Below are 25202 nucleotides of genomic sequence, written 5' to 3'. Positions count from 1 at the left end.
TAACCTCGTATGATCACTAAGTGTTGTCATCAAACTCTTAACTTCTCTCTGTAAACAGCGGTTTAATATTCTGGGCTTTATGGCTGTGTTGTATTGAAGATTTACTGTAATAGCGTGTCAAGAAAGTTGAACAAGGAAAACACTCCTAAAAATCATTGGTGTTCTTTCAACTGTGAAATTAAACAAACTCCCCATGAGAGGTGACTCAATCTAAACAAATCAAAGCCAATGAAATGGAACTCGAATTAAGAAAGTGATGGATTTACCTCCGCTTTTATTTGATTTGTCCACTTTACATGTTCTGCAAACAAATTCCACTTGTAGAAAAATGCTGCTGTGTAAAAATGTGTAAATGACAGATTTTTATATTAAGGGCGCAACTGTATTTTTTGCTCAATTAGTGTGTTAGTAAACAGTGAGCTACCCATCACGCTATCTCTCTGTTTCTCCCTCTCTCTGATAAGCTGGCATTTCCTGTTATCTCAGCCCTGGGCATTGTTGTCTGCTCTGTGAGACAGAGTCTCTGCGATGCTGACAGAACAAGAACTGTTTCACTTTGTGTGATTGTGCTTGCTTGTATTGGGGGGGGGGATGCTTCCTTTTTATTGTATTGTCTTTTCAAGTCTCTCCAGTTGCAGCTGCACTAATTTGCTTTTTTCCTAAATGTGAGTGGGGGGTGTATCCTGCCAAAGCTGCCACCAGTCAGTCAGCATAGTCTCCCTGTACACTTCCCTGAACAAACAGAGCAAAATTATGAATTTATCAATATTCTTACGCCATCATCAAGGCTTTTTTTTTTAGTTTGATTTTACTACATCTGTTCCAGTGACATGAAGCAGGCATCTAAACAGAGTAGAATGAATACAAAATGTTCAATCAAAAATACCAAACATCTAGTTCCAGCACCTTAATTGTCTCTGTATCATGTGATAGTAAACTGAATGTCTTTAGGTTTTGTAGTGTGATCAGCGTTTTTCCACTATTTTCGTAGATGTTATAGACTAGAAAATAACAAATTTATCAATTATGAATATAAATACCCAAAGCTGGTCAGCAGCAAAATTTTGTGACGTCATAACAATACCTGCTTTGAGATCCCCCTTTTTTCTCACAATACTGATTTCAATATTTCAATTTCAATCCAGGTGTTAATATTCAATATAACATGAGGCTATATTTACATATACATTTTGTATTACAATTGGAGACATTCATACATCAACATTTAATGAGGCTTGGTCTGACAGACACCAGACCAAGACACGGATTTAAGGCAACAAACTTTGTTAGTTGACTAACATTTGGACGGCAGGTCTTCATCAGAGTCTCCCGTCCCGTGTATCGGATTGGTGCGTCTCACAATTTCAGCAGTTTAGCTCAATGTGGTCTACACATTAAAATGTTTCATTTGCTGTGTTGTCTCCTTTAGACTCCGCGTTCTATCTGTGAACTTTTTTTCACGCCCAACCTTTTTGATGATAATCAGGTTTGTGTGTAGTCGTTTGGAGTCTGTGCTGTCCTCACGTCGCAGGGTGGAGCTTTGCAACGACAGTTGGTCTTGTGGTCACAGTATCTTGATAAGTTGGCTGTTATCAGTCTGCATCCTGTTCGCCATGATGGTGGTTACTGCATGAGCTGACATTATTCTCACATACTACATTATTCTCTCTCCTAAAGGCTCAAAAAAGCAGATTCAGAATCCACTGTTTAATGTGAACATTGTAGTATATTGTATTTGATTGATCGATAAGTCATTATAAATGAACAAGTGAAGATGTTGTATTTGGTATTTGCCATTATAAAACATGTATTCCAGAGTTTGATAGAGAATGATAATATAAATAAACATAAACTGAGCATTTTTGTTCCTGCATAGCTATTAAACAATTCATAACTCCAACATTATAATCTTTGTTGCTTCAATATTTGTCTTTCAAGTGTGTGTTTTACAGCATTTATGTTCACCTTGTATTGGAGTGTCCCAAGGGTGGGGAGGGGGAGGAGAGGATTCTGGGATCCCTAGTTAATGAAAGGTAAACACAAGGTTTACACTGAGGTGAGCCAAAGAATGCAGGAGTCTCCCTCTCCTGCAGGATATGAGCTTCATTCTTTTGACTCATTCTTCATCCTTCTACTGGCACATTCCTTTCTTTGCAGGAGGAACATTTCCCTGAAAGCTACAGCCACATGTATGATTTTGCATCTTTATTAACATTTTGTCTTATTGTCAGCTGATTGCATTTCAACATCATTATTCCTCAAGTCCGGTTAATTCAGCATTTGTCAGCCATCTGCATAATGTCGTAGAGATTTAGATTTGTGTGGCTGGTCAACCTCTCACACTGTTCTGAAGTCAGCCAGCTCTGTTCAGCCAGGCTATGCCAATCTTTGCCAAGCCGGTGTTGGAGCATTCGGGCCTGTCACCCAGCCAATGCTCCACTAAGGGCTTTACTATGTGTTGTGGAAGTGAGAGGGATAAAGGCTATGACAAACATTTGCTCAGCAAAGCAGCATGTGAGACCATTTCGGTGGAGACAAAACAGGGAACACAAGCAGATAAAGCACACTTTACTTGAGTACGAGTGTCTCTCCTCAGTCTGCTTCCAATGCGGGATTATGACGCGTGTTTTGTTAATCTTCAAAGCTGGAGTGAACTTTTCACTGCTCCTCCCAACTCTCAAGTGGGCACCGAACCTGCGGTTGAAGTCTGTACGCAGAGGCCAGTCAGCGTCAGAGAGAACACACTTTATACGAATATCTCCATTCAAGTGCTCTGCCTTTAGCAGGAGCCATTAGAGATACCCCAGGGGATGCTGCGGAAGGGTAATGGAGAATATAGATTGAACTTGTGACCATCAGCAAAAATACCAATTAGAAATGCATCAGCAAGCAGCCAGCGATAGAGCCACAGCACACTGACAGTTTAGGGTTTGATTGAGGGCATGTATTTGACTGAGATAGTTGAAGGAGTCTAATGGAAGTCTTTGTGCAGTCAAGTCACACTTAAATAATAAATCTCAATGTTTACAGTTGTTTTCTTCTGTATGATGATATAAACTTGTTGTATTATGCTATCGTCTCACTTTATTGGATACATAACAAAGCAAAACATCTCGAAGGCATCGTGACAACTATAAGAGAAATTGTCTTGTTCGGCGATTTCAATTCAGCCTCCCATTCTCCGAAGGTGCGTTCAGTTCCACTGTGTGACAGCAGCAGGCATGTTCATATTGTTGTCCTTTTCAGTTTGGCTCACAGGCTGCAGCATTACTCCGTCCTGACCTCACCTCGCTGCGCTTCCCAGCTCCTTTCATTAATCATTTACTCTCCTCCTCCTCCTCTCCGTCTCTATCTATCTCTTTCTGTCTGCCTCTTCTTCTCTCTTCCTCTCAACCCTCTAGTCCTCTTGTTGCTGCTAATCTTTATCTCTTTATCTTTCTGTCCATCGCTACATCTTTATCTCTGTGTTGACTGGTAAATTACCTTTCTTTGTCCTTTCCTCAATACTGTGAGTGTGTGTCATTACCATTGCATAATAAAATCGTACTCTTTTTCTCTTTCAAAGTGTGTGTATAAGTTTTACTGCACGTATCCTTGCTTGTGTGCGTATTGTGTGCAGAAGAGTTAAAAGCAAAGCTCAAACACAACATCTACTTTACGCAGTTTACGGCACTTTCAAACAATTAATCCACTCGCACCTAGCTGTCCAACTCCCCTGCACAGATTTATTCAAACTTTCTTTTGTGCTTAATGAAAATTCATCATGGATTAGTTCTCTGGAACCTGATTTTTCACATAAAATGATTTGGCCATGATCCTTTCCCAGACAACGTGTATGCATAAATAGCCCTGTTTTGAAGATGGTCCTCACTGTATGAAGGCTCCATAATCCCCATGGTTCTTCTCTGTTGTTTTTCTGAAGCCCTACGTATAGGATGAATTATTCAGCATTGTAATGGGTCTATATTTGTCGTTGTTTATCTTACCTCAGTGCCCCCGCCACCCTCATCGCTGCCCTCCCACCATCTCTCTCCCAGCTTTCACTCGTCTGTCTGTCCGTCCGTCTTTCTGTCTGTCTGCCAAGCATAGCCCTGTCTACCCGCAGAGGATGCTCCACTTTAATGAATGAAGTAAAGTCATTTAGCAAGGCTCTTAATGGCACATAAAGCCCCGCTGCTAGGCTTGATTAATCAGGGAAAGTGTTTGGCTGTCACACACAGGGCTGTCCTCAGCAGGGGCAGCAGCTTGATCACTATGCTCTCTTTTATGGTGGGGTCTCTCTCTTTTCTTGCCAGAGCTGTCTGGAGCCCGAGCTGCCAACGCTCTTCTCATCCACAGGTGGCATCTGTTTGATGGTGGGCTTTTGGAGGCCTGATTGCAGAGCGAGGGTCCGCTTGGCTTCGCTGTGGACTGGGCGTGATGATGATGATGATAATGTTGATGATCCTACATCTGAGTCAAAGACAGGCGTCTGGGATTTGTGTTGCTCTTATGGCCTGCAGTTCTGTGTTGAGGTGTGGAATCACACTGTGACTGTGCTGTTAGTGGGCAAGGATACTAAAATGAGTAAACCACTGTAAACAGTGTTTACCGCTGTTCATGCAAGAGCATCCAGTCTCATGATGCGATTACTATAAAGGGAATAGAAAACAGTTGCACAGGCAGTAAATCGGCCAGGCCAATAGCAGCTGGTATTAGCTCGTTGCTGATGTATCTGTATCGGTGTGGGTCTGTCAGCCATTAATTAACAAGAATTTTCAGTACAGCAATATTAAACTAAACTATGTTTGAGGTCATTTAGAAAAACCATTACGTAGTTTGTCTGGCAGAGAGCACTGAAAAGTAGATTTTTACACTGTAAAATGTTGTGTATTCTTTAATAAAAAACAAATCTAGGGGCATCAAGATTGTTCATTTACATTATGCATTTATGTTAATCTATAACTATCGGACGTATATTGTTATCTGATTTATTTTTTTCAATTTTAAAATAGAGACTCAAAGAGTTTTGGTTATAACCATCTGTGTTTTTTGTACCTAAATTTAAAGCCTTTAAAAGTGACTTGTTTTAAACTGAATGGCCTAATAAAGGTGATGCGTGTTACTAAGTGGTATTCAACTTGTGTTTTGTACTGGGTAGCCGCTTTTGTACTTACGGTTACTGCTGTCACTGCCTTTATTGCAGCAGTCCTATATGCTACAAAGTTACGTAACATGGTAAGTCTAAAAATCATGACAACATATGCCAAACAAACAACATTGGCTAAGAGGCACAGGCAGATTCTTGAATGAAAGACACATAATGGATATTAGATTTACACAGAAGAAACTTTATCAGCTTTTCCAAACTGGAGTATACCGCAGGTATAATTTATTATAAGTGTTTCTGATATTTCATCCATAGGGAATTTAAAGGAGTCACTTGATTTCCTCTTATTGCTTTATTATTCTGTAAAGTGTTCCATTCGCTTGAAAGCAAAGTGCTTCAAAGACACTCAAGCTCTCAGTGGATACTTCAGTGTCATTTTTACAACATTATTCTTTGCTGTGAACACACACAGCAGAGATTTAAGATAGCAGTTTGATCTTCTGTAGTAGGTAAGCATATCCAGGAAATTATTACAGTATTTCAACTTCATGACTGCGACTTAGTTCAATCTAGGATTACTTCTCCATTGTTATTACCTCCCACACAGAGACCATTGAAATTCATTTATAAAAATATGATGAAATCCAGTGCATACTCTGCAGTATATAATGCCTATGTGTCTTTCATCTTTTCTGTATGTTATGTTTTCAGCGCAGCGTGTAGTCATTTGCTTTTTCTCTTAGAGAATGGTAGGAATCAGGTCTACTTTAGTCTGGCTGTTTTTGTGGTAGGGTTTTGTGTTAATTTGCAGAAGGAGGTCACAGCAGGGTGCTTGGTTAACTGAGACTCCGCTCGGTGAGAATCCTCAATATTAGAATATGAAAGTTTACAGATCTCACGAGCATTCATCTTGGGGCTCATCCGCTAGCACCCATCACCTCCATCCTCCCCATCTGCCTTTTTTTCTGTCTCCCTAATCCTCCTTCTTCTCTCTCTTCTCTTCACCAGAACCTTTCATCTCTCCCTCTGCTACACTCCCATCACCCCTTGACTATCTTTCTCTCCGTTTCTCTTTCTTTCTGTAATTTTGCTCCATGAAGAGGTGGTATGCTTCACTCTCTGGGTGTTTGTTCTTGTTTTTCATTCATTTGTCTAAGTTATACCTCAGAAATCACTTTTTCACAGAAATCACAAATTTGAACAAAATAGGAGAATGAAATATGTGTTGCACTATTGTTTAATACAGGACATTGCAAGTTTATTCCTGGTTGACATCATCCAGAGACTTTAGTCTGCAACTGACCGACCTGGAAAACGCTCTATTCTTTCTACAACTTGTGGAGTTGGTTACATACATTTCACGTCATTAACATTTAACAATATTCCCATCCCTAGTAAAAATGCCAGATCACCACAGTGACACAGTGATAACACGTTGATCTATTCAAGTGTCAACAGTGTGTTAAAGTATCATCACAATGTGTGATTTTAATGGGACATTTCCATATCAGCTATGCGCAGAAAGTAAAGTCGTATAATCATATCTATATCTATCATATGACATGTTGGTAAGTAGCAGCAGATAACTGCTCTAAAACTGTACTTGAAGCTGCTATAATGAATAGTTGTATATTAGCAATATGTGATGAAATAGAGTCTCACTTCTCTTGTCATTTCCAGGCATATGTTTTTAGTGAAAAAAAGCTCAAAAAACCCAGTATACGTTTCCTGCTCAGCACCGAACAGCAGACAACAAAGTCAGTGAGTAGCTGGTAAAGAAAGTGGCGCTTTCAGCATGCTTTAGAGACATATATTTCTCTCAGGGGTTGGTGGAGAGCAAAACAGAGCTAAAGTTAATTCATTATTTCATCAGATGCCAAGAAACAAGTGAATGTCAATGTTCATTTATGTCTGCCAGTTGTGTAAATAAGCCAGTGTTTGCTAAATTTGCCTTAACTTTATAAAGTGTCAATGTTGAGTTTACAGCTTGTTACGCTGCCTTCAAATGGCCAGAAAATCAATTATTGTAGGTTTAAGTATCCAGAAGTCATGTAATTTGACATGCACCATTTACCAGCACTAAGCACACTCTTGTACAGTTTACAGTGTGTGATAATTACATGGGACAAGACATCTTTTTCTGACTGGATCACTCTCTAACTAAGAAGGCAGTTTGTATTGATTACTTCCTGTGGGTAGAGACAATGTGTTGCCATTGCCCACACCCAACACCAGAATTTAATTAGGGCAAAGAAGGCAGATTTAGAGAATTTTACTTAGAAGGGGTAAGACGCTATTGAATAATACTGTAGGTGCTGCTACAAAAGAAAACTGTCACTTACACCAGACAGTTTTACCAAAAATACAGCATAGGGAAATGCGACAATATAGTACTGTGGGAACAAGGTATTACTGGTTTATAGTAATTGTTATACATTTGCTGAAGAGCTCGTGAGAATAGCATGATACATAGCATTTACTGGATTTTATTACTTTTCAAATATGCAGTATTAGACTATGTCAGCATAGAAGTAGCAAGTCTTGTCAATATGTCAATTAACATGCCGATTCAGATCAGAAGTATAATCACTTTTCCATTTCGTCTTTAACAAGGGTGAAATAATCCAGAGCTAATCTATAACAGGCAAATCCAATCAGTGAAGCCATTGTCTGTCGTCATTTGAAGCCCTGCCAGATTTTGATCGCCATGACAGTAAATTGATTAGCAATGATCTACTGGTCCCTCATAAATGCTGTACTTGGGAAATCAGTTCATGTCTTTGTCTTAAAGCTGAGGTTGTGGTTGAGTTCCTACTCTCATCTCCCTGCTCTCCTCTGTGTATGGATCAGTATCAAAGCAACATAGACGCTGGTCGCTGTTTCTGCCTGCTACCTTCATTAAGCTCAGCTCGGCCTCTGACTGTTGATGCTTCCCGGCTTGTGCAGACAGACTTAAGGAGCAGTGAGGATGGGGTCGCTTGCAAATATGAATTTAATTAAATGTGATTCACAGAAGACAAAACCACTTGAATTTGTAGGAGAAAAAGGTCAGGTGTGGATCTAGAAGTTGCTCCACCTTCTCCACTTCTCCATTTACTACCCCTGCCTCTCTCTCACACACACACACACACACACACACACACACACACACACACACACACACACACATGCGTCTGTATGCCACACACACATAGCACATAGGGAGAGGAAGCAAAGTGGGTGGCACCTGATCTTTTCAATCATCCTGGTTGCAGTTGTGATTAATGTAAAGTGGTTCTTATTTACAACACAAATTGCTATGGCAGATGGGAAGGAAATAAAAAATGTCTTCAATTTTCTGCTGTATGTCCAACCGCAAGGGCAAACACCAAAAGAGCTTTAATGTGAGGAGACTTAATATGGAGTAAAAAAGCATTAGAAATGCATTGGCTGCCTGAGTTTGAGCACTTTTACCTCAAATCCTATGGCAAAGATTATTTAAAGTGACAGTTTATTTAATGACAAGAGAGTCTTTGTAATGCTGTCAAACTTAAAGGATTCTTAACCTTAAGTAGTCCCCCGTGCTCTAATCCTCAAACCCTATCTACACTTAATATTTTGACTCAGTCAGTGGAGTTTCACATAGCTGGGTGCTTTTCTTTTTTTTTATCAGCGGGAGGCTCAGCTGAACAAGTGGTAGCTGAACAATAAGGGAGCAGCGTGACGGGTTTTGTTTTTTCAAAGCGTATTATTCCTCTTTGAGGACATTAGTAGTTTTGAGTTAAAGTTCAATAGATATCGAACGCTAACAAAGTGCTTTTTTCTGCTGCTTTGCTGTCTGCTTATCAGTCCTGTTTCAGCTCTGCCTTATTGTGGTGTGTGTTAAATAAATATGAGATAGAGAGGGGGAGGAGTGGTTTAAGTCTGATGTATGTATCATTTGCATTCAAACCACTGTGCTTAAGGTCAGCAGCAGTCAATTAATTAGCTCCTTCATTTTTCACTGCCTTTCATCTTTTCTCCAAAACATGCATTAGCCTGCTTACCTTTGATACCCTGAAATGTTTATCTTTCTTTCATTGAATCACCTTTCTCTCCCCTGCTGCCGTCATGCTTCCACTTTACTGGGTTTCCTCACTTTCTTCACCATATCAGGGCCAGAGGTCACATCTTACAGCTCCTGTGAAATCCATCATAGGTCAAACCTTTCATATACTGAGCGAGGCTGTGTGTTTACGTGGTAATACACAGCTGACTGGATACAGGCCAACGCATGCTGAGGACGAGCTTTTGTTTCTTTATTCCCTCTGGCACAAGGAATTCATTTGTGCAGTCCGTCAGGCTTGTCGTCATTGCTGTGAATGTATTCATTGCAGATACATGAGATCTTTCAGTATTAATAAATAGTTCTGTAGTGATGCTGTTGTTGCTGGTGTTAGGGTTCACAGGGGAGAGTGACAGATTTAGACAGGTTGACAGGAAAATGATGCAGAACAGAGCGACGGAGCGAGTTTGTACCTAGAAATGTTCAGAGTTGTACATGTGCCTTGAAAAAAAGGCCCCATCTTTTATTCATGTTCTGTTGTCGAGGTGTCAAGAGTTTTGTCAAGCTTCTCACTGTTCCGTTAACCTTGTCCCTGTAAAACATTCTGTCTCTATCTCTTTGGTTAAACATTACTGCCAGGCCACGGGGGGGCACAGAGAGAGAGGAAGGTATGAAAGAGGGAGGAAAGGATTGAGAGGAAGAGCCTCTGCTGCTTCCCTTCATCCTTTCATCATTAAACAAACATGGCCTCTTACCAAAAAGAGTGCAAGAAGAAAGCAGCACCATCAAGACAGAACAGGCACAGCGAGAGAGGAGGATGAAAGTGGTGAAGCAAAGAGATGAAAATGGAGGAGAGGGATGAAGGAGGGGAGAGGGGGGAGGAGACAGAGTACCTGTGTGCAGAGCAGAAAGGTGTGCAGTAGTCCATCATCTTCAGACAGGCAGACAGGGCTGTCTGGGGAGTTTATTTTTACCTCGATATAAGAATGTGGATCGGCTACAGCAGCCTGGAGCGGAGGCTATAGGACAGCTGCTGTCCCGCTGTGACCATGTTTCACGCATGACAATACACAATCATACACATGTACACATCATCACACACAGACACACCAAGCTCCGAGTCAAAGCTTGTGCTGTGGCATGCTTCAACTTGAGTTTTCTGTATATTGTATCTTAATGTGCACAAGGAGAAACGATTTGTCAAGTAATCAATTAGTCAATTAAAAGAAAATTCCCCTGCAGTTGTTTTTTTTGTATATTTTAATAATGTAATGTGTCATTGTTCATGCATAAATGCCAAATATGCGTTAGTTCCTGCTTCTTCAATGTGAGAATTTGATACTTCTCTTCATCTTTAGACTTAGTTTTCTGACATTTAAAGACAATGATAAATTGATTGATTAATTAGCAGATTAATCAGTAATGAAAATAATCCAAAATTGAAGCCCTTTATGATCAATTATAATGAAAAAATTTGCTTAGTTAACACACTTTTCTAATATGGCTAAATACACATGCAGTACATCTCGGGAATATGAAAGCAATTACTAATCACACAAATCTGCCCCTTACCTGGTTAGTATTGATTTTAGGGGAAATGTGAGCATCAAGCACAAATGTGCCTGCTCATTACCTTGGTTAGATTGATTACAGACAGCTTATGATTCATGCAAAGTGACTGAATGTTGTTACACCAGACTGCTGTCCAAATCTACAGGGTGCTGTTAGGAGTCAGTGTGATCTGCTATTGATCTCCTATGGATCAATGTTTATCTTGTATTTATTGACCCGGTAGATCATCTCTCTCCCCTCTTCTCTAAGTTGCTGTTAGTACCAGCACAGGCACACTAGGAGGAGAATTGATTAACAAATCAAGCCTGTAATTAATTCTTACTGTGATCAAAGCCAAGGGAGGAAGTCTGTGGAGAGCCTGAGGCACGAGGGTGAGGTGTTTTACAGTGCGATCCCACCAAGTGTGCTCTTATCACCACGCTGTTTGTTCTTCAAACAGGTGGGTTTTAGATTTAGCATAACGTTGGGTGAATTTCAAATGTCTTGAAAGGTTGTCCTGACTGTTGCTTGGCATTTGGGAGATGATTAGTGCTCCTAAGCTGGTGTGTGCCTTTCTGTTTCTCATGAGATTTGTAACGGACTGTGACGCCCTCACACATCACTGCACATGGTGTCTTGGAGCTGCTTTGCAATCCGTATCCATGCGTAGGCTCCTTCATCTTTATTTTAAGAGAATCCTGTGAGAAACTCCCTCTTAAATAGGGATTCATCTTAAATATGGAGTGGGAAGTTTAATTGTCTTAGGTCACAAAGCAGTTGTTTTCTGGCCCCAAAGTTGGAACTTGAAACTTATAAAAGCTCAAAATTAGAGATACGTAAGGTTAATCCTTGGCGGATTTCAAATGCTTAGTTTTTCTCAGTCTTAACTTTCTTACTCTTACTGTACATTTATTTGCCCTCACTCCTTATAATGTTTAATGTTCTCGTATGTTTTGCTTGCTTTTTAATCACCTAACATCTATTGTTGACTGTTTGGATGTTGATGAAGAAACTGACCCTTTTCCTCCCACTGTGTTCTTTATCTTTATGCGCAGGTTAGCTCTGTACGTGTATGAGTACCTGCTGCATGTAGGAGCACAGAAATCAGCACAGACCTTTCTCTCAGAGGTGAGTCACAAAGATGCTGTATGTATTTGTGTCTGTCAGAGAGTACAGCCCATGTACTTTATGTGTTCACTCTGATATGTGGTCTGGCCCTAATACAATGTGTCCAGTAAGTGTAGTGGCAAATTGAATTAGTCTGGCCTTACAGTGCTGAGCCAACAGGTTAGTAGGAGCAGACAGGCTTTTTAACATTAGTGTTGCATTTAGTGGGACTGGAGCCGGAGTACAGGCAGAGTTACGATGCTCAGCCTGGAGCTGACGTCTTCGACTGACATCATTCACTGATCCGCTCAGCAGCTCCGTCTCAGTCAATCTCTTTCTATCTCATTCTCGTCCTCTCTGATTCCGCCACTTTCTCATTGTGATCTCTCCGCTCTCTACTCGATCCATCCCTCCACTACTCTTCCTGAGAGAGCTTGTCCTCACTTTAATTCTACAGAGGTAAAAAGGTGCTGGGGTGAACATGAGGTCATCTGATTCTGTTGCTTCGCTGTAAATGACGGTAAATTACAATGTAGGAGACAGAGGCTGGTTGTACAGCGGCCAGAGGAAGAGGAGAACAAAGAGAGGGGGATGGGAAAGGTTACATCATCAGCTGGCACCAATTCTCATCAATCTGACTTGGTGTGTGTTCGCGCACATGTGCATACACAACGCTCTGTCTCGCCGAAACCCTTTCTTCTCTTTCTCCAGCAGAAGCGGCAGATGAAAGCGTTTGGCGGTGTCGCATTCAAGTGAAGGAACGCATTAGCTAAGAGTGCAACAAGTATAAACACACCCTCTTGTATACAGTACAACATGGGTGTGCATTCATGAGCACGCAAGCACACATAGCGTAAACATTACCCCATAATGTAGCTCTGGCTGGAGTAGTGGGGTGGAGTAATACATGGTTTTAAGGGCCTGTTATGCACTTTTTATCATCCACATCTGTTTACAATATATCCTCAGGCTCAGGAAACAAGAGCCCAGAAAGATGAAGACGAATACCTGAACGTAAATACTAAATCAGACAGCTCAGAAGAACAGGCAACAAAAATACACTTTAACCATAACAGAATACATGAGGAGGAAAAAACAGGACAGCAAGAATAAAAAGGTTCAACTAAAATGTATTTATCTAGGTAAAAAGGTAAGCTGTAAAGTTATGGCTTTCCTAAATCTCAGTTCTCAATAAGAGCAGCCCCTGCAACACACAGCCGACATCTGCCAGTAATCACGCTAAAAGGCATGTCACTCTAGCATGGTGAAGGTAAATGAACAAACCTCCCGGGAGTGCAGACCACAAGAAGACAGGATATGCGGACGCAGTCAATTCTATTTTCTTCTACACTTTCCAGATGAAAGGGGGAATAAAAGAAATGCGCTAAAAAGTGTCCTGACATGAACTGTCTGTAACCGTGTTTGGGCTGAGATACAGACATTTAAATGTAAGAAATGAAGGATGTCATGCCCATTCTGCATTTGTCACATGGAAGCCGCTGGCTGCCTGTAATGTCTCAAGTTAACCAGTGTCTTAACTAGAACTGCTAACTTAGACTGAAAGCATGTGGGATAAACACAGAGGTAGTTTCTGCCCCCCGCCCCCCCAAAAAACTTCAAAGCATGGCATTCCTTCTAAAAGTCACTGTGTCTGATCTGCAGCTGAGGTCAGGACGGTCTGATTAAAAGGGATTCAGCTGCTCCTGTTTTTTCTTTTAGCATTTGTTTGTAGAGCAGGTGGTACAATGTAGTAGTCTTACTCTTTTACCCATATGAAACATTTCAGTGGAGGAAATTAAAAAAGAGGTCTTGAGATCTCTTTAAAAGTCAGAGTAATGTAAGGCTGTTTATAGAGGGGAGAGGCAGACTAAATAATAGTGTCATACTCTGATAGGAGAAGCCTGACTGCAGCCCACAGCTGCTGTTCAGACTGTGTGTGTGTGTGTGTGTGTGTGTGTGTGTGTGTGTGTGTGTGTTTCTATTGTATCTGCACATCAGTTGACATTGTCTGCTAACATAAATCATCCCTTCTGTGGGTGATGTCAGCGCTCATGTTAGTCACTAACCTTGACCGAGGTGTTAAGGTGTCAAAATGATTCAAGTGTTTCTTCCCCCACACTTTTTATTGGAGCTCTGTGTTGGGATTTTAACCATTTGCCAAGCCCCACCCGCTTAGTTACCGTTGCTACATCTGTGTCAATCTTTTTGTTTTGCAAATCATAACGGTGGCAGATTTACCACTCGATATTCATAGTAGCCTAATGTTTGATGCAATGGGTCCTTGATTTAAGACGGATTTCCGTAAGTTTCCATACTAGCTTATTAAGCTAACGTTAGCTTCCCGAGTTGGTCTCATATCCTTGTGTAGCTGATTAGCTTAAATACAGCGCTGAAGCAAGACAGAGGTTAGATGAATGCTTTATTGTTTGTATTTTCCTTTTGCTTGAAAACAGAGCTGCTATTGTTACCCTAAACTCTGATCAGTGTTCAGTGTTGCCAGATCAGATTTTCAGCCAATCACAATTAAAATCCCGCCTGACTCAATAAAACAGCCAGAGTCATAGCCTTGCCAGAAAGTCATGTAAAACTGTAAATCCATTACATGTGCAGTGGAAAAACACATCATAAACATACAAAGCTTCATATCTGCATCAAATAACCAAAGATTAAATGTTAAGTAGACTATCGCAACCTGCAAAGAGTGCAGTTATACAACCAAATACACAAGTTGCCTCTTCAATGTCAATCATTCATGACATCAAAGTTAGTAGGTCCTCCCTTCTCCCTGATAACCACTGAATACAACTTGTGTCAATCAAATATTTCTCAGATTAAATGAGTCAATAATATGAGTGAGTGGACACTACGAAGTTTACTGAGTTTAGTGTGTGTTTCTGACCATAGAATGAATTGTTTGATAATGTTTTCACAATATATATATTCAAAACCTTGCCAAATGTTGACAAAAGCCAGCCAAATGCTATATCAACCCGCCCTACGGAATCAAAAGTAGCCCAAATGGGTGGATTGGAAAAGCCCAATCTGGCAAAACTGACTGATCCAGTCCCCACTCGATGCTACACAGTGGAGGGGCTTTTTTTACGTAACTTGTTACCCCACAAAATAATGTATGAATGGAGGTAACGCTGGGGTATATCAGGATGGAAAGTAGGCAATATTTGAATGTCTCACTCTGTTCTCTTTTTGTATTCTCCACTCTATTAGCTTTGTCACATGTACAAAAACGATTGTCTGACCGATGCACCCCTATGCCCAGACGGCTTTTACACCACTATCGAGGGTGGCCATTCGGTACAACTATAAACACTATTGTCTTTGGACGTGACTTGGACACACAGCAAGAAGAGAGTAAGATGGAATTGAGGGAATGGAGGAAGAAAAAGGGAAAAAGGAATACATAAAAAGAAGCAGTTATAAGGAAAGACAATAAGAAGGAGGGTGTGTGGGTTATACAAAGGTTTGATTGGGCTCCTCAGACTGGTACATATTTCTGACCTCAGAGTCTGCACATACCCTTTCTCAGTAAACACACACACGCGCACACACACACACACACACACACACACACACACACGCACATATTTTCACGTACTTGTGAATATACAGGCTTTCAGGCACAGATAGACTCAGTTATCCACTTATGATTTCATGGCATGAGAATCATAATATAATTACATAATGGCATGTGTTATAAGAATTCCCTTGTTGCACCCTCTGTAACCTTGTAAAGCAGGTAATTCGGATGTTGGGCATGTTTTTCTACTTAATATGTTTCTGAAGCATCTCTCTCTCTCTTTCTTTCTCTCTCTCTCTCTCTCTCTCTCTCTCTCTCTCTCTCTCTCTCTCTCTCTCTCTCTCTCTCTGTCTAGATCCGATGGGAGAAGAACATCACATTAGGAGAACCTCCGGGGTTCCTCCACTCATGGTGGTGGTGAGTGTTTTTATGTCTAATGATTCAAGTTACATTCCTCTTCATGCTGTTTTTCTTCATTCCATCACATTATTAATTAAAAAAAATGATCATTCGCCCTCCTTCTCCTCCCATTTTAATTCATCTTCATCTCATTAATTGTCCCCAAAAGCTCTTCTTCAAGTTGTTGTTTGCAAATTGTAATGCACTCGCCTAAAGTTGTCTATTCCGATGACGATAATAGAGTTGCACTTATTGCCTCGATGCTGGATTACCTGCCTCTAAAATGCACTATTATTTTATCTGTCAAGCTTTAATGTTTCTGTTTTCTTATCATGCTTCTCTCCGACTGCCTCTCTGTGTGTTGCAGTGTCTTCTGGGACCTGTATTGTGCAGCTCCAGAGAGAAGAGACACATGTGAACACTCCAGTGAGGCCAAGGCCTTCCATGACTATGTGAGTCTGATTTAGGTTTCCTTGCTCCTTCTTGGCTCAATGGCCCTCTCTGATTAACGCAGGGATGTATGATGAGAGATGCGTGTTATATTGAAACCCAATGTGTTAAATATTATTATTACTATTATTATTATTATATACAGTACATAAATAAGACATTGTGATTATAAGCAGGAAATAATGGGATAGAAACTAAAATTATTTCACAATTCGTTGTTAAATATTGTGACTGCATATAGTCACATAATTTCTTATTTGATATTATCATTACAATTAATGAAGAGATGTGTTCAAATTTGTGTTAATATGCTAAACACCTTACTCCAGTGTCTCTTCCTACTTCCGAGTGTTTTTTTTCACACTTTGAAATATTATGACTTACCACTGTAGATCATGCAAAGGATAATATGGATGATGGCAACGTCAACGGGTGGGTTACTGCTGCTTTTTATTTTTTTATTACGATAATATGTCGACAAGCGCAAAAAAACCCGCTGAGGATTTAGAGCTGATGTCAAAGGTGAATATTTTAATGTTGGTGCAGTTATAGGCCATAAGGTTGAGAGTGAGGATTCACCAACCTTCATCAGTTTCTACCATCAAGTGGCGAGCCGTGCATTTTACACCTGGGCCTTCACTCGTAAAAATGAAGCTCAACACCTACAAATACACTAACTGCAGAGTGCAGATACTGTGCATGAATACCCGCACGGCGGGATGCGGCGGCATTAACGAACAATGCATAGTCAAAATCAATTCAGCTAAAACACACATTCCGCCACACACTCAAGAGCACGGGCCATTCAAATATTATTCATATCAGAGGGAACAACATTACCCATATCATGAAAACTACATGACAGATAGTAACGCTATCACTCCCTCCAGGAAATACACGACACCTTAGTTGTTGTTGCTGGCGGATTTATTCGTCTGTCAACACCGAGAGGCAGTAGATACCGGGATTGTCACCGCCCAACATGTCACGCTAGCCCACTGACCAATCACGTAGCTAGGCCAGCTAGAAGGCTCTGGCATGTCAAAGAATCCGCCCAACATGTCAAACTAAAAATCTGATTGGTTGAAGACTATGACAATCAACACTATCGTCCCCATTTACTTAAACTGCAGAGGGATTCACTTGTAAGTCTGAAGGCCTCCAGGCAGATTTTTTTTTACTAAGAGACAACATAGAGGTGAAATCTGATTGGATAAGAGCTCTACTTAAAACAAGCTGCACTGGAAGCAGAGCAACTGAGGAAGACAGTAGCTGTGCAATGAGATAATAAGATAATGGGAAAAAAATATTAGAATACATGTAGTGTATTTGTGAAAAATTATTAAATTATAAAATAGCTATAACTTTGTGATTTTGTCTAGGCCAGCAGAGAAGGTTTTGCTGGCCCTGACGGCCCACCACTGCTACCATCTAATCCCAGAACAACATACTTAACACTGTTTGGATAGCATATGGCTGCACCTTGTCTTCACAACCTCGAAAAATGTTTGTCTTTCGTTGGGACTCTTTCATCAGTTCAAGTGGTGTTTAATTAGATTCTTGTTTTGATGTTGAAAGTGATAAATGATTATTGAGAAAATACTGCTTCAAGTTTGTAGTTGCTGCTGTAATCTACCAGAGCACACCAGCTCTACGTTGCACACGCACAAACACACATACCCGGCTAAAGTATTGTGAGCACATTACGCTAAAGAGCAGACTGGGCAGGCAGACAGTGACCCGTGTGTTGGAAACATTGTTTATTGCTGTGTTTTCTCAGTGTGGCTCCACTTCACTGCTGTAATTCCCGCACATCAAGGCATTGGTTTATTCAGTCATGCAGAGTCCAGTAACCGGAATACAGTGAGCAGTGCCAGAGCTCCTGAAGTTTTAGATTTGCTGGTGACTAAGAGAGAGGAAGTGCTTCTCTCCTCGCGGGAAGTTGCGAGATGAAGGGGGACGGGAGGAGTGGAGGGGTCTTCTCGGTCCTTCTTTTTATGTTGTTGTTTTTCCCTCTGTAGCCTGAAGTCTGACTCATCAGATTTGTCTGTACTGTGGTTTATTGAGATGTATTGTTGGAAGTGCACAGGTCAGGGGTTTCTGCCTACCCCAGCAGGATCGTCCGTCCTCTCCCTCTCCCCCTCTGTGGTTGTCTCCGTCTTTCCTTTAGGCTTGCAATCCTGCGGAACCGGTGGGGGCTCTCTTCTCTTTTATCTTCTCGCAATAGGTGTATGTGCTTGTGTAAATGTGATCTCATACGCAGGTGATGCTGCTGATGCCGGCGATGATGATCAGGATGATGAATAGGCACTCCAAGGACGAGGCAGCTATGTGATGATGTCATCCTGGCTGCGAGGAAGGAAGCTGGAGGGCAGCACGACCTCAGCCCTCGCAGACAGCCAGAGAGGAGAAAAACAGGGAGTTAGGGAGAGAGAATGAGTCAAAAGGGGGACAAAAGACAGACGCTTCTTTTTTTAGATGAATTAATTATTTTTACCACCAAAAAGCAAAACACATTTCGAGTAATTGTAATCTTATTCAAAATGACAGAAACAGTTTGTTGTTATTTCTTCTCATCTGATGAGAATCAGTTAAATTCAGGAATCGTTCAGAATCTTAACGTTAATAGCAGAGGCCATCTTATTCTTACATTTCCTGCAGGGATGTAATCAGAGAATTATAATTAGACCAATTGTAATTAGACCAAGGTCACTTTCAATCAACTGCTCCAATGCTGCGTTGATTCTCAGATCCAATCAGAGGTACTACCCACATATCTGCCGCTCAATTAAAACCAAATGAGGGGACGACCGCGGTGGTCGTCGCTGAAAAAAAGTAGCACACCTTAATTTGATGCTGGTGTTTCTCTTTCAGTCTCCTGACTTTGAGACTGACAGATTATAATCAGACATTTTGATGGTAATTATTTTCAGATAGCTAATTACTGAGTGAAGTCCTAATTAATGCTGGGGTGATGTAGGAGCTCATTCACTTCATCTTTGGGTCCCTTCCCTTTGATAATAGATTTGATTGTGACAAGGCTTTTGACTTGATTTGCACAATTATCCCAGTTTGAACTACCTACTGTAGATACAATTGGCTTTGGGTAGATCTGATTTAAAGAAACTGTCTTAATTTTCTTCTCTTCTGTCTTTAAATGTGCATGACGTTTTGCATGTGGTTGTGTACTGTACAATATATATCACCTATCATATCACCAGATTTGAGTCTGTGAGGATTGTCTTTTAGGACTTTAATCTAGTGATCGAATGTTAAAAGGGAAAGAAAGAAAGAAAAGACTGATGAACAAAGTGAAGAGAGATGCAATGTTATTGATTTCCATCGTCAGACAAGGCTTTTCAGGCATCAGAAAGGCTGTTTAGAGTTCTGTTAAGTGCTTTGTAAATTGTGTTCTTGACACTAAATGAGCGGTTTCCATTTGCAAGGGGCCATGAAGTCATAAAAACAAGTTATTTTTAAATTTGTATGCTTGGCCCGGAAATTGCCTTATTAGAGACAAAAGTCAATTGCTGTTGCTTTTCTGTCTCTGAAGAATAAGACATCAATCCATGCGGGTCATTTCAGGCTTCTATCTTTTGCTTTCTTGTCGAGGGTTTGGAAGTTGACAGCTGTCACGTAGCTGTAATATTGTATATGGCATATGCACTAACATGAATCATAGACTGTATGCAAGAAGTGTACGTAGTCAGCATGCCTCTGATCATTGGGTTTGTGGACTGCCGTTTGAAAATCTTGAGTTTGGCATTTTGGTCATCGCCATTTTGGCTTTTTGCAACCAAAAGTGACACAAGTTGGAGGTTGGAGGTTGGAGCTAAGTACAACCAAACGCTGAATAAGACATTTTTAGGCGACCAAAAAGGTTACGATACACTTTCATGAAATAAAAAGCAAGTTTTAAGAATGAAACGCAGACAACTCCCAGAACGGACAAAGCTGTGGTAGCAACCTGTCAATCACAAGGTAGCCACACCCTAAAGCATGCCCTACTTTATCGTCTATTTTACTGTAAATGGGATCATCATTTACTAAATAAACATCATGATGTATTGAAGAAGACTAACGATTGAGACCATGAACTCATGTTCACGGTGTTTACTGAGGTAATAAATCAAGTGAGAAGTTAGGTCATTTTCTCATAGACTTCTATACAATCAGACTTCTTTTCGCAACCAGAGCAGTCGCCCCCTGCTGGTTATGTCGCCTGAAACGAATGCATATATACAGCTATAATGCAATACCTTATGATAGTTAATAAATGAAGAAAAATATGATAGTAATCTTGTGTTTTGAACTGAATGCTTTCACTACTGACACCAAACTTTTATCCCTTCTAATTGCTGTGAACTTTAACATAATGTGGGCAAATTAAAGCGCAACGAGAAAGAATTGAGTCAGCTTTAAATTGCTTGTAAGACCTGTGGGAACAATATTGAGCACATAAGCGACATTTCTTCTACTACATTATGACATTTAGACCCTTTAAAATATTTGCTGTACTGAAAAATGGTCCATTTAATTGAATTACAAACGTCTTCATATAATATGTGTTAAGTGCATTGGTGCGTGATTGTGTGCGGCGCTTTGAATTTGCAGAATAATTATACAGTTACACTATTGAATTTGCCTCAGTGGATTATTCTTGCAAACTCTGGAAGGAGTCTAGAGGTTGTAGAAGGGCTGATGAGTTAGACAAATTTGGGGAGTTTGGAAGAACTGATGAAAAAAACACTCAGAAAAATATCACACTCCTTATTTCAGGAGATTATCAGTGTCCAACACGTACTGGCTGTGCTGTGCAGCCTCCAGATAAGAATGTGCTTATTAACTGAAGCAAGTCGGTTGAAAAATGAGTCCTCCCCGATGAATCGTGGGTTTTTGTTAAAAAAAAAAAGGGGGATTATTGTGAATGAAAATATGAGGTGAACTGAAATTTGCAGGTGGTCAGTCTTTTGTAATACTATTACCATTATCACACTGTTTGGACTTTTAGCTTCAGGTTTGTCTCATAAATATAAATGAGAAAAACCACAAAAACAAGAGTATCAATGATATTCAGTCAACTAGAAGACAAGTAGACACATATTAGGGAACCAGGCTGTGCAGAATCAGCCGGGCATGCAACCTCACACGGAGAGAGAGAGAGAGAGAGAGAGAGAGAGAGAGAGAGAGAGAGAGAGAGAGAGAGAGAGAGAGAGAGAGAGAGAGAGAGAGAGAGAGAGAGAGAGAGAGAGAGAGAGAGAGAGAGAGAGAGAGAGAGAGAGAGAGACTGACTGACTGACTGACTGACTGACTGACTGACTGACTGACTGACTGGTGAATATTTATAGCCATAAAAATCCTGCAAAATTTTTAGCAATGTGCTAACGCATTATGCAAAAACATGCACTTTGTCAAATTATTTCATCTTATTTGGAGTTTTCAATTGTATGTTTTCCTAATACATTTAAATATCCAGTGGGATCAGGCAATTTCATTTAAAAAAGTATTTAATGCTAATTTTTAGTATAGTGACGGGTCTTGATTTTCATTTTTAACCATGTTTTTACTTTAACTACTAAGAATTGTTTTCCTTATCTATTAATCTGCAGACTATGATTTTTTGATTAATCATTTAATTAAAAAAAATCAGAATAAAGTGAAAAGCAAATAGACACATACTGTATGTGTTTTCTTAAGTTTTCTGAAGTTATTAAGATCTCTCAGCTGCAGTAGAAAAATGCACAAACTGTCTTCAAATATCTTGATTTGTCTGACCAACAGTCCAAACCTCCAAAATATAAAATGTACCATGACATACAAGAAAGTAGCTGAGAAACTGAAAATAAGGAGTGTATGACATATATGCTTGAAAAACTACTGAAGCGAATAATCTATCAAAATAGTTGATAGTGGATACATTTTCTGTTGATTGACTAATGGATTGATGAACAAATCGTTTTTTATTGTACTTGTGACCCCTCACATGTTTTGTCCATATTGTGAGCATACTGTAAATTGTGAGTAGTTTTTGTTTATATATCCGTTTTATTTCTTTATCACAGTCATGACTCCTTAACGGAGAAATTTTTTTTTGGGGGGGGGGGGCACTGACAGGTTGGCAGAAATCGTTAAAACTGCAATAAAAGTTAGTGTCGCTGCACCCCGCTGACTTTAGCCAGCAGTGTTACAGGCGAGCATTCAAAGCAAGGAGAGCCTGGTATCATTGTGTGGCATCGCTGTGGGAGATAGCAGGCACACAACAGTTAGAGGGGAAGAAGAGATCAAGAGGCAGCACCAACAGCAACCCCCTTTGATAAAAATGCTCTGTCTCACGCTGCCAGATCTTACATTCATGCATGTAAATGTATTCACTCCGCTCAATTTAACAGCGGCACACACATTCTGTCTTGATTGTACAGCTTAAGGATACACACATTTGTAAATATGTAGTACCAGACATGACTGTGTAATTCATCTACATCCTGATGCACTCTGGGAAAACAAGCGCATAAGTACTGTAGTGCGCTGTGTGTGTGTGTGTGTGTGTGTGTGTGTGTGTGTGTGTGTGTGTGTGTGTGTGTGTGTGTGTGTGTGTGTGTGTGTGTGTGTGTGTGTGTGTGCGTGCGTGCGTGCGTGCGACTGGATGGGAAGCTGCAGCGAACTTAACTGAAAACATCTCCTATCTGCAATGAGACACATGTACTGTACAATATGAATGTGTACTGTTACATTAAACAGAAGGACACTCATACTGTACACACACTCAAGGACACACAACGTTTTCTGCTTTCAGTTGTCTTCTTGGTTGAAGCTTTGTTTCAGGGTCTGTACCCCTGATTCACTTCTCTAGGTACTGATGTTCTGCAACCTTCATAACCCAGAAACACACAGTCTTTCCCAGAAACTTGCAACAGAACATGCTGTAATGTTAAGTCATTAATGTTTAATTTCTCTCTAGCACTGCAAGGATGGCAATATGAGCCAACATTTTTTGACTAAATGCCCACTTTTACCCAGGAAATCTCAGAATATAATGATCAGATTGCCATGTAAATCACATTCAAGCTCCCTAGAGGATAAATCCTCTTCATTTTGGAAACTTCAGGGGCTTTTCTGTTCTACCACCAACAGGCCAAAAAGTCCACTTTGGACACAAGATTATGTTATAATTATCTAATCATATAAGGGGTCTAATCAACATGTTTTGTGTCTCACAACACTCACAAGAATTGGTCAAATTGAATGAATGCTTGAAAATGTTTCAAATCATTTCCTCAGAGCCACTCTTAGGAGCCCAGACCTAATATAATAAATATTCCACCTCAACAATCCAACTTCCAGTTACCTTATTGACTGTGGGGTTTTCTTTCCCCCTTCTCAGAAAGAGCTGCCTCCCAACAAGCTCCACCATCTACATTTTTAGCAAAACTTTTCTAAACTGAAGCATCTATTACTTGCTTTCCAAGCCTTTTGTTGCATATTGTTGCAATTACCACCAGCTGCATCAAACCTTTTGAAGATAATTTTACCTCTTGCTGGAACAAATTATAAACCGATTGTTAGTTAGTTCCTTAAACTATTTCACAATGTCCCGTGGTCTTGGTATTTTTTACATTACTGTAATTTATCAGGAAATATTACAAAACGTGCTGCAAACTATCACATCTGTTCAGAAAAGCAGCTTCAAATTCAGTCATTGCTGACTGCAATAATTACAAAACAAAACAAGGTAAGATCCTGTTGGGAACGGATGTTTTATTATCTGATTATGGATTAGCATAAAGCAAACCTGACAATGAACGGCTTGAATCAGCGGCATGAAATGCAAACTTGCATTTCGGGAACCTGTGTGTTTTCTGCACTTGCATATGAAGAGACAGAGACCTAGAAACAGACTGTGTTGGCCTCAAGCATTGTAGGTAACCAGTAACCAGTTGAGAACCAATGGGGGCTGGGGAGACCCCCAGTCTGTTTCCAGGGAAACAGAGCCCTTTCTCCTCCTCTGCCCCCCCCCCCCCCCCTCTCCCTCTCTGTTTATGTCTCTCTCGCTCTCACATGCTCCCATGTTCGTTCTTGGCAGTGTTGAGGAGGAGGGAGATGTGGAGGTGACTCACTGTAACATCATTGCCATGGCAATGCAGAGTGAGCCGAGTGTAGAGGGAGTGAAGGGAGAAGAAGAACGGGAATGTCCATAGGTTGAGATAGTGAAATGGTTGTCACAATCTACAACAGTTTGAATTTAATTTCAATGCTGAACACTCTATGCTTGTGTGACACTTCTCTGTATTTTTTTAGGAAACATTACAATCTCTCGCTCTGTTTCTACCATTTTTCTCTCCCCCTCTCACTCTCTACTCTGCTGCATCCTCTCTCCTTTACATCAGCAGTTTTTCTCTCTCTTCTTATTCCCCTGTGCCTATCTCTGTCCCCGTTCTCTGTCCTTCTGCATTTCTCTTCTGTTCTCTTATCATCTTCCTTCCTCTTTCACTGGCCTGTTGCGCGCAGCCCTCTAGTCTCAGAGGAGCGTGTTTTCCACCACTGTGTTACGCTGAGTCATGTCACATGCGTGTTTGGACATGAACGAGGTGGAGTGTTAATGTGATGTTGACATATGCACGCCTTGCTGCTCTGCAGCAGGCGGGAGCAAAGACGAGGGCATGGAGCAGAGAGGAGGGGAGAGGTTAACTGGGGACAGGGGAAGACAAGAAGATGTAAGAATGAGAACAAGCTCTAACAGAGCTGTGGGCTACGGAAGAGTAGTTTCTAGTTTGACTGCAGTTATTATTATTGATTATGAAAATAAGGGGCTTAGTCGGGAGCATTTGCTGCGTGTCTGCAACAGTCTTGAGGAAAGGTGATACAGTGCTATCTGAGCTTTCACACAAGCAGCTTCACATACATACTTCTGTGAAATTCAAACTGGAGTCAAAGTTGATATTTTCTAAAATCTTTAGGAAACTATGATGAAATATTTCAGTATGGTATTGTATAGTTTAACATCAAGTCTTCCCTGACTCATCTGGGAGAGAAGTTATAGAAATGGTTTA

The 25202-nt window shown here is 40.6% G+C and overlaps 1 protein-coding gene across 1 annotated transcript in view; it reads left to right on the top strand.

The window, feature by feature from the left end:
- The window catches only part of LOC137867001 (single-stranded DNA-binding protein 2), a 50768-nt gene that overhangs the window by 9685 nt on the left and 15881 nt on the right, over positions 1 to 25202 (top strand). Inside the window, exons 2-4 of the mRNA XM_068703369.1 lie at positions 11720 to 11792; positions 15662 to 15723; positions 16073 to 16157. Coding sequence (XP_068559470.1) covers positions 11720 to 11792; positions 15662 to 15723; positions 16073 to 16157 — 220 coding nt within the window. The remainder of the gene's footprint in view (positions 1 to 11719; positions 11793 to 15661; positions 15724 to 16072; positions 16158 to 25202) is intronic.

Source organism: Cebidichthys violaceus, unplaced genomic scaffold (genome assembly GCF_023349555.1).
Source record: "Cebidichthys violaceus isolate CVI_PGR_0920_01 unplaced genomic scaffold, fCebVio1.0.p SCAF_9, whole genome shotgun sequence".
Classification (NCBI taxonomy): Eukaryota; Metazoa; Chordata; class Actinopteri; order Perciformes; family Stichaeidae; genus Cebidichthys; species Cebidichthys violaceus.
The sequence above is the reverse complement of the archived record's forward strand: the minus strand, read 5'-3'. Positions and strand labels throughout refer to the sequence as shown.